Here is a 10,701-nt window from a genome sequence, read left to right as displayed (position 1 = left end):
ACCCCCACCATGAAAAAGTTCATTTTAATTATAATTTCTTATACATCTAATTCATGATAGCTAGTATTTTGGTGTATAGTATACAGTTTCTGAAAGAAAATTGAAGCTCTGAAGAGAATATATATCAAAAGACCTAGTATAATAGAATTTATCCTTAAAATTTATTATAAATTTGTTTCAAAAGTTTCTTCTGTATGTATTGGAGAAAACTGTATTTGTATATAAGTAGAAATAAATGATTATTTAAAGTTTTATGTGTTTATACTCCCCATAAATTTCCATGCTATCTTTTTGAATATATAAAAATGAGTGGCTCAATATTTGTTATACTAAGGCTTTGTGTTCTTTACCAGGTATTGTTCTTACTGGTATAGGCTCTCATACTGAATTGCCAGATGTGCTGTGTGCTGTGGTGCCTGTTGCATATATCATTTGTATGCCAATAAGCAAGTTGTTTAAAGTTGAGTTTTGAGATCCAAAACAGCTCACCTCATCTCCCTTCCTGACCTTTCCCAGCAACTTACTATTTCTATGGGTGGAGTGATGGGTGGCAGCAGTGGTGGTAGCACAAGGCCATTATAGCGTTGTGTGTGCTCTGCGGTGAGAACACTTTGCAACATGCCCTTATGATTTGTCTTTCATCCTTTGTTTTATTTTTATACCTCTGCTCATTACACTGAATGAGACAGCTCCTAGCCGGGATGATAGCAGAGCCTGCTTTTCTCTCTGAGTATACTATCTTTGCTTTGGATTCCTCCAAGCAGCCTAAAACCCAGACTGACGGTGTGGTGAGTCCTTCCACCGCTTTCTGCATTCCCTTTGTGGGGAAGCAAAGTAATTTGGTAATTCTAGAAGCAAATCTCACGTTGCTTGTCACTTACCATCTCTCAAAGCATCTTCAGTGCCCTGTTGCTAACCTCCCTCTAAAAAATCAGAGAGTAAATTGCTGAATTCTGATGGCTGGTGTGTTTTTTGCTAGCTTTTTAACAGCAACAAAATAACACTGTTTTCATTAATGTAGTGAAGAATACTTTCACTTGGTCTAAACTCTAAGTTTTCTCCCTAGGGAATGTTTGCTCATTAACTAAAAGAGGTATGCATTGCTAGGAATCTCTGTTGGTAGGAGGCCAACAGTATTTTGAGATGTGACTCACATTTTTAGGAAAGAAAAATGCATTGTATGTAAATCCATAATTAAACAACATTGAGTAGGCAGGTGGAGTACTGTAACAAGTAATTGCATCTTATTTTGGGAGAGTACCAGTTTTCTGTGTATTAAACATTTGAAAGGAAATAATTACTTCTTTATTTTTCAACTGACTGAATTCATACAATTTTGAATCTTGTATATATTGATAATTTCACTTGGGGAAAGTAGAGTTTCTTCATAAAGTATCTGAGTTCTTAATTTAGCAAATTAAAACTTAGAGATGTTTGATTGCCTAGTAAGGATGCTTTTGTTGTTAGAGTGGACACCGACTGAACTGGGATTGAGGGTTTTTTAAACAGTGAGAATTGGTTTTAAGTGGCTAGTAATGAAGTTAGAACACTTCTGTATTTATCCATGCAGCCAATAAAGACTTGGTCTGCATATGGCCAGTAGCAATCTTGCATTACATTCTAAACTTGGTTTTAGCAAAGGAAGCAGCTCAGAGTTCTCATAATGCCTTAGCTTGGCTCTCAGGTATAGTGGTCTCTCCTTGGTTCTGGCTACAAGTAACACCTCACTGTTTTCAGTACTGGTTTGAGAGGGAGACAGGAGTCCCAGTTAGAGATAACTTACCAACTTATTTTAAAAACATAAAAGGATATTACACTTCATGTAGTAGTAATAGAGCCTTAAAAAACCACAACAAAAAAGAGCTTCTCTCAGGCCCACTGCCGTTAGAATGATTTGTATTGAGTGCCTATCCTACTGTGAAAAATGCTAATAAGTTTAGAATGGAGGCTTTAGAACTATTTAAAATAATTTAAGTAGGCTGAAAGTCTACATTAATCTTATTTAAATTTTGTTTTGTTCAGATAGAAACTTATTTCTCCTCACATAAAACCATAGCATAACCTATAGTAGAATAAAAATTTAGTGAGCATCTAATTCATTATTTTATTTCACCAACTGCTGACTTTTCCTTAATTCAGTTTTTTGAAAAATGCATCTTTTTGCCCCAAATTCTAAAAGTTGCTGTATCCTTAGTGCTCGGTAGTCAGAAGTAGTTGTTGAAAGATTGAACAAAATGTAATTGAAGGGAATTCCCTGGCGGTGGTTAGGACTCAGCACTTTCACTGCTGTGGGCACGGGGTTCGGTCCCTGGTCAGGGAACTAAGATCACGTGAGTCTCGCAGTGCGGCCGAAAATTAAAAACAAACAAACAAACCAAAAAACAAAACACACATACACAAAACACCATAATTGAAGACAAATCTGGCAGGGAACCTGTGTGTGCTTTTAAGTCAAATGCACTTTAGAAATGTTTTCCTGTTATCTAAGAATTGCCTCCAGGAGAAAGTGTTGGTGACTGAGTAGTGACATGTGTTGAGCTAGTTCTTTAGGCTTCTTTCTTGGGGGAGGCCTTCAGAAGTCTCCTTACACTGAAGGAAATAACTGTATAAAGATTTAACAAGCAATTACTGAGCCTCTACTACAGTCAGGCAAAATGTAGCGTTCCTGCCCTCCGAGCGTTTATAGTTTCGTATGGAGACAAAGATGTCAGAATACACGTAACAATGCAAAGGAATTAAGTCTTCATAGAATAAAATACAGGCATAGGAAATGTGTTAGCCCCTCAGGCCAGCCATATGAAGCTTCACAAAATAAGGGGAATTTGAAAGTTGAAAGACAAATAAGAATTTGCTGGGCAGAAATGGGGAAGGCATTACAGGTAGTGATAAAATCTCTAATTTTGTTTCTAGAGATTCCTAACTTAGATTTACATGGTGACAGAGGCCAATACTTTCCTTAGCTGTCTTGCATTTATTTAGATATATAGTATAACAAGTAAATTGAAATATAGATGCAGAGATGAAAAGTTTTTCAATGTTATGCTGTTTGTTTGGTAGGATGATATTTCAGACAGTTGTAGAATAGCTTTTTTTGTATGGACCGCAATCATGTATCAAGTAATTTACCTAAAATAGAATATGGACTCTCTTGCCACTCTTCTTCCTAACCTAAATATTTTAGGGAGCCCTTTCATTTGCTTTCTCCATAATTTAACAGTGACTTACTTTTCGGTATACTGCATGGCAGAGAGACTTGCTAATTTCTCTGAAGTATGTTTTTTATTTTATAGTGTGTAGTGTAGGATATTTTTAGGGCTAGAAAGCATTAATTATGATGCTACACAAATAATATGCCATGTATACGACTTCTAATTCTTTGAAATGGCGCAGAGCAGGAAGATAAAAGTTAATTCCTATGTTCCCCCAACCGTTCTCCCCTATGTAACTTTAAGGAAGTGTCTTGGACTGATAAAATTTGGTAACTTTTTATGTCAGAGGGAGAAGGTATTTAAAGTTTTATGAGGAAAACATTCAAATGTATTGCAAGAGTGAAAATAGTAATGAGTCACATAAGATTTCTTCCCCATTCCCTAGTATCCATTATCCAGTGTCAACAATTAATAAGTCATGGCCATCTTATTACCATCCCCCCATACCTCCCTAACCACACCACTCTCACCCTCCTCACACATGCATATACCCTCTGCCCATTCCTGTGGGATTATTTGAAGCAAATTTCAGATATCTTATCTAAATATTTTGGTATATATTTCTAAAAGATAAAGACTAAAAATATATAACCACAATACATTTATCACACCTAAAATTATTTCTTAGTATCAAATACCTAATGAGAGTTCAAAAATTGGAGAACACTTTTGCAAAGCTGAGTGCCTTCTCCATTTGTATTTAAGAATAAGAAGAGTCATATATTTGACCCTTTCTTGGTTAGCCCTAGAGTTGTAGGGGAAATGTACTTTCAAGTTACTGAAACATAGTGGCTAGTATTTGGTTGAATGCTTTTGTTTAAAACATGGAAGTTATTTTATCATGAGCTGCTTCTATAGCTTTAATTTTAGGTAGACACTTAAGTGTATTATGAATGCAATGTAGAATTTTGAATCTCGAAGAATATCATCCATTATGGAACTCACGCCGGTATGATATAATCAGTAGAATGTTGTGTAACTTGGAGCATTTGTCATACCAACAAAAGAAAACAAAAAGCTTTCATATGTGGAAGAAATTATTTTTAATTATAAGTTTTTCTGAAAATTGTCATAATTTCATTTAGACTGCTGGCTTCAAATGAATGAGGCATTTCCATTTCTTGTTTCCAAGATATTTTTCAGAGCTTAGCCCAAATAACTTTAAATATTATTTTACTGTAAGGAACAATTGACGTTACTTTTTCTGGATAGTTTTCTACTTGAATGAGTTTGGCTAATTGAATCCCTGAGGTAAACTTCATATTGAGGGAAAAAGCTGGGGAGATTGTAATGGGGAGAGAGGTATGTGATTAGCTTGAAATAAATTTGGCTGCATACTAATCTTTGCTATTTAGTTACAGATATTATAGCAAAATGAATTTTCTAAAATACTTACCATACTAGTTTTGCCTTGCATGAAGAATTCTAATAAGTGAAAAATTACTAATTTTGTTTAACAGATAAATGTATCTAATAGGTTTTGGTACTTGGCCTTTCTTTGTTCTTAACAGTTTTAAAATTTTAGTTTTCTGATCCTTTCTTTACAATGTTTCTTTCTTTTTCTTAGAATGCATCTGTCCAAGCCATGAAATCTCCCGACAGTGTTAATGGAAGTGAACCCACAACTCCTCAGGTCTGTTATTAATGTTATTTAAAAGAAAGAGCAAGTCATTTCAGGATGTCAGTCAATCAGTATTATTAGCATTTGACTTTACATTGAAACAGTGATGTCTGAACATTGATACAACGTCTATGGTAAATCCAGGTTTGTTGATGGTTTCTTGGAAAAGTTTAAAATGAAAGCAATACATGTATATATATACCAGTCATGTAAGATTCCATTATTATTCATTTAAAAAACTAATGGGGCTTCCCTGGTGGCGCAGAGGTTGAGAGTCTGCCTGCCGTTGCAGGGGGCACGGGTTCTTGCCCTGGTCCGGGAAGATCCCACATGCCGCGGAGCGGCTGAGCCCGTGAGCCATGGCCGCTGAGCCTGCGCGTCTGGAGCCTGTGCTCCGCAACGGGAGAGGCCACGACAGTGAGAGGCCCGCGTACTACTAAATAAATGAATGAATGAATAAATGAATGCACTGAAGAGAAAACTTCGGGAAAAAAGACTGATTTTATAGTAAAAGGTTATGGAGTAAGTCATATTGAAAGACATGTTGAGTTACATATTCTAGAAGGGAGATGTGAAGAAAATGGGATTTCTTTTAAAGTTTGTTCTAATGCAGAATATCTTACTGCTAGAGAATTTAGTTTATCTTTGATTTTAAAAAGTTATTTGGAGAGTGGGGCTCATGTAACATTCTTTTGACTCCTTCCAAAAAAGAAAGAAAGAAATTCATTTAAAAAAATCTTAATGATAGCAGTGTCTGAGATGAACATTTATTTTCTTTGGCTTTAGTGATTATTATTATCATTAACCTGGCTGTTCTCAACAGTCTGTGTGTAGAGCAATAACATTTCTGATTCTGTGAACCTGGAGCAGGAACATAGGCAATTTCTGAACTAAATCATGTAGACTAAACATTCTAAAGTATTGTCTAGCTTTCCACACTCCATGAACAGGTTACCTGTGAGCTGAGAGTCTCATTCTTTTCAGGGAGGCTGGTCAGGTTCTGGGCATATAGTCCACGTCCCTGGGCCTTGAGCAGCATCCCCTAAGTCCTCTACAAATAAATCATTTTCTATTAGTGCCTTGAGGTAGGGGTAAAATATTGGGAGGCACCAGTTTAAATGGTACTGGACAGATCCAGTGATCTTGAAGGAATATTAATTAGAATTAATTAGATAACCAGCTTTATGATCAAATTCAGGAGAGATTTAAGTTTAATTAAGGTGAAGAATGAACATGGGTGATGTTCAGGAAGTTAATTGTGTTTATTGAGTTTACTGTGTGTCAGGCATTGTTAAGCATTTTATGTATATGATCTCATTTAATTCTCATAACAAGGAGACACCTTCACTCAGAGACTGTTTACTTTTTTTTTTTTTTTTTTTTTTTGCGGTATGCGGGCCTCTCACCGCTGTGGCCTCTCCTGTTGTGGAGCACAGGCTCCGGACGCGCAGGCTCAGCGGCCATGGCTCACGGGCCCAGCCGCTCCGCGGCGTGTGGGATCTTCCCGGACCGGGGCACGAACCCGCGTCCCCTGCATCGGCAGGCGGACTCTCAACCACTGCGCCACCGGGGAAGCCCGAGACTGTTTACTTTTATACAAATTTCTGACAAGTTGGTTGTTGGTTGTTGTTAGCAAATTAGGAACAGTGGGTATCCCCAAAGTGGGTAGAATGCTTACTGTGGTTGGGCAGCAGGAAATCAGAGTTGACACCAAGGTAGAAGAGATGGTGAAAAGCAAGCCCAAGAGTTTATAAAGTGTAGCTGCCCGTGACCCCCTTACTACTGGGTAGAACATCCTCTGTAAACCAATAGATTTTGGCACACAATGTAATGATTGTGGTGGGGATGTCATTAAAAAGGGTTACTCACTGTCCTTATTTAAGAAGGCAGAAAAGTGCAGTATACCTATCTCAGAAAAATTTCTGTTAAATAGTTAACTCTTAAATAATTGTTTAATGCAGTACATAAAATTCAGCTAATCAAAATGATTCTTCGTTTATTTCCAAAGGAATGCAGGTAGTTGACATTTTACCTCAAACAGACTTATAAAACTCAGATATTTGAAAATAATTAGTGTATGCCACCATGTAATAGAGAAAAATGTATTTTGCAAAACAGGTGTGTATGAGCATTCATCCTTATCTGAGAAGCTGTGAAATAGTTTTATTGGATCATAGTTTTAGTGTTTTAGAAGTTTAGGATGAATCTAGGATCTAGTATTACCCTCTTATTGTATAGATGAGCTATCAGGCATGAAACTTTAAATTATTTGCCCAAAGACCAGTGGCTAGTTATTGATAGTGGGATTATCATAGATAGACAAAAACATCAGTCTACCCTGCTATAATTTTTTGCCATGTATTGCCTCATTTAAGTTTGTATGCTGTTAAAACAAAATGAGAATAAACTAGTGGTTGCTGGAGCTGAAGGGGGTGGGGAGGATGGCGATATAGGTGAAGGGGATTGAGAGGTACAAACTTCCAGCTATAAAATAAATAAGTTACAGGGATGTAATGTACAGTACAGGGAATATAGTCAGTAATATTGTAATAACTTTGGTGTGTAATCTATAAAAATATCGAATTACTATGTTTTATGCCTGAAATGAACATAACATTGTAAGTCAACTATACTTCAGTGAAAACAGTAAAAAGTAACAACAGAATTTTGTTAAATTGAATAGAGCAAATCATAGGGATTTAAATGACCATTCTCATATGCTACTATTTTTTTAAGCTATAGGAAAAAGTCTGGTTTTGAAAGTCATTTATGATTTTTTTTTAAAAGCAAGTCAACCTCTGTCAATTTTTTTTAATGTCTTTTATTTATTTTAATTTTTGGCTCCTTAGGGTCTTAGTTGTGGCATGCAGGCTTCTCTCTAGTTGTGGCGTGTGGGTTTTTTCTCTCTCTAACTGTGGCACGTGGGCTCCAGAGCGCGTGGGCTCTGTAGTTTGCGGCACATGGGCTGTCTCCTTGAGGCACATGAGCTCAGTAGTTGTGGCACGTGAGCTTAGTTGCCCCACGGCATGTGGGATCTTACTTCCCCTACCAGGGATTGAGCCTGCGTCTCCTGCATTGGGAGGCGGATTCTTTACCGCTGGACCACCAGGGAACTCTATGAATTTTTTAAAAAAGAGAAATTATAGTAGTGTAATTAAATTTTGAAATTTCTGTTGCCATTTTTTGAATACTGCTTTTAATTTTATTTTCAACAGTTATGAAAAATTTCAGTCATACAGAAAAGTTGAAAGAACTTTATAAAGTGAACATGTGTATACCTACCACCTAGATTCTATCATTGATATCTTACTTTTCTTTTCTTTTTTCTTTTTTTTTTTTTTGGCTGCACTGCACGGCATGTGGAACTTCCCTGACCAGGGATTGAACCCATGCCCCCTGCAGTGGAAGCGCAGAGTCTTAACCACTGGACCACCAGGGAAGTCCTGTACTTTTTTTTTTTAATCACAAATCTGTCCATGTATTCATTCCTCTGTTCGTCCCTCAATCCATTTTATTTTTCTGATGGCTTTCAGAGTTAAGTCGCAGGCCACAGTACTAATGTTTTAGTATGTATATCATTATCTAGAGTTCACTGTTTGTAATTTCTATTTTGCAGTGAATTTTATATAAAATGAAATATACAAACCTCAAATGTACATTGACTGATTTGTACATCGACACATACATTTGACAAATGTATGTGCCAAACCCATGCACAGGTTATAGAAGATTATCAACACACCAGAAAGTTCCCTCATGGTCCTCCCTCTCAGAGGCAACGTGTTGTAATTTTTTCCCACCATACAACACATTAGTTTTGCTTATTTTAGAACTTTATATAAGTGACCTTATAAGTATGTGCTCTTTTAAGGAAGACTTCTTTCACTCAGCATTATGTTTTTGAAATTTCATCCATGTTGTGGTTATCAGTAGTTTGTTCCTTTCTATTGCTGTGTAGGATTCGTTTGAGTGAATATTCTGCAGTTATTTACCTATTGATGGACACCTGGGCTGTTTCCAGTTTTCTGCTATTACGAATAAAACTATCATGAATGTTATTGTAGAAATCTTGTGGATGTATGTTTTCATTTTTTTCCTCTTGAGTGTTATTGATTATGTATTAATGCTTTTTGATGATTTCTAGAATAAGATATGCTATATATAAAAAGTGATACATATCATTTTGATCAAACATTGAGTATTTAAAGATCTCCCATTAGATCATCATTATCATATTGCCAGGTTAAGGTTCAGCTGAACAAATGTGTAATAACTACGTACTTTGTGGAAAGCACTGAGGCAAGACTACAGAGGTAGAGAATATGAATTCTGTTCTAAAAGAGCATAAAGTCGGGGTGAGGCTGTGTGTGGCAGATATAATGATAGGAAGATGTATTTAGTGCTTCCTGCATATGAGGCACTATTTTAAATGCTTTTACTCATTTAATCCTCATAGCAACCTAGAGTAGTGTTGTTTTATAGATAAGGAAATTGAAACAAAGAGGTCCTAAAGCTAGTAAATGGTAAAGCTGGGATTCAAATCATGGAGTTTTGGTCAGAGTCTGAGTCTTAACCACTGTGCTGTATTGTCTCTGTAGTTGTTCTAAGGCATAAACAATTCAGTTAGTTGTTATATCAGCAAGTAAGTAACTAATGGTGAGTCAGAATGCAGTATGTGCTCCAGTAGTGGTCCTGGTAAAGTGCTTAGGCCATTAAGAAGGGTTGTTTCTGATGGGTGAGATCTGAGGTTTCCTGGAAGAGCAGAAACTTGAGCTCACTTTTGAAGGATGTCTGAGTTTCCATGCTCAGGGAAAGTTTGGGTGATAGTACAGAGGCACACGAGGATGCATTTGTTCAGGGAACAGGAAGTTACGTGTTGGAACTCAAGTTTTTGTTACATGAAGGGGTGGTTTTACAGAGAAATGGGTCTTGGGAAGTGGGAACCTTGAGTATAAGCTAAGGATTTTGAACTTTGTATTTAGTGGGAGTTCAGTTTAGGAATTGGAATGAAATGATCTGAATTATGTTTTAGGAAGACAATCCTGGTGACCATGTGGCAGGGGCAGATTGGTAGGTAAAAGATTTGAGGCAAGAGAACAGAAGACTGCTAGAGATATCCAGCTGGTAGAGGATAAAAGTCTGAACAGCAACACTGTTGGGGAAATAAAAAGGAGGAATGCAAACAAGGTAAAGTCGGGGAGACAGAAAGGAGCTAAAAGTAACTCTGTGTTCATTTATTTTCATTTATACATTTCTCCTTCTCTAACCCCCCATCAGCTTTTTAAAAAATGAGTTATAAATCAGTGAATGTCTTTGGTACCAGAAACCTGACAATAGTTGGAGCCAATGGAGTTTAGTTTTTCACATAGCAGAAGGGCTAGAGACAGTCAGTCATTAAGGACCCTTCTCCGTTTGGCTTCTTGTCCCCCCCTCCTTTACCTTCTCATCCTCCCCACTGCCTTTCACCCTCACAGTTACAAGTTTGGCCTCCAGGAATTGTATCTCCATTGTTGACAGGACAAAAGGCATATTCCTTTTTATCAGGAAAATAATATCTCTCCTAGAAGGTTCCATCCATGTTTTTTTTTTGGCCACACCACGCAGCTTGTGGGATCTTAGTTCCCCGACCAGGGATTGAACTCAGGCCCCAGCACTGAAAGCACAGAGTCCTAACCCCTGGACCGCCAGGGAACTCCCGAAGGTTCCATCCTTTAGATTCCCACTTATAGTGTACATTATTGGTTGAACTTAGGCACAGGGCCCACTCCTGGCTGAAACAGAGTCTGGGAAAAGCTAATTAAGAAAAATCCTGGGCTTCCCTGGTGGCGCAGTGGTTGAGAGTCCGCCTGCCGATGCAGGGGACACAGGTTC

General features: G+C 37.3%; 1 protein-coding gene across 5 annotated transcripts in view; it reads left to right on the top strand.

Annotated features, from left to right (window-relative positions):
* Positions 1 to 660: 660 nt before the first annotated feature.
* Positions 661 to 10,701, top strand: part of GOLGA4 (golgin A4) — an 85,466-nt gene continuing 75,425 nt past the window's right edge. For 4 of the 5 annotated variants that reach the window (XM_055079932.1, XM_055079930.1, XM_055079931.1 and 1 more), the window contains exons 1-2: positions 661 to 842; positions 4,777 to 4,842. In XM_055079932.1, the coding sequence (XP_054935907.1) occupies positions 681 to 842; positions 4,777 to 4,842 (228 nt within the window). In that variant the 5' untranslated portion in view covers positions 661 to 680. The remainder of the gene's footprint in view (positions 843 to 4,776; positions 4,843 to 10,701) is intronic. The other variant, XM_028479145.2, reaches the window with a different exon arrangement.

The sequence above is a fragment of the Physeter macrocephalus genome, chromosome 18 (assembly GCF_002837175.3).
Source record: "Physeter macrocephalus isolate SW-GA chromosome 18, ASM283717v5, whole genome shotgun sequence".
Lineage (NCBI taxonomy): Eukaryota > Metazoa > Chordata > Mammalia > Artiodactyla > Physeteridae > Physeter > Physeter macrocephalus.
This window is presented reverse-complemented; position numbering and strand designations above follow the sequence as displayed.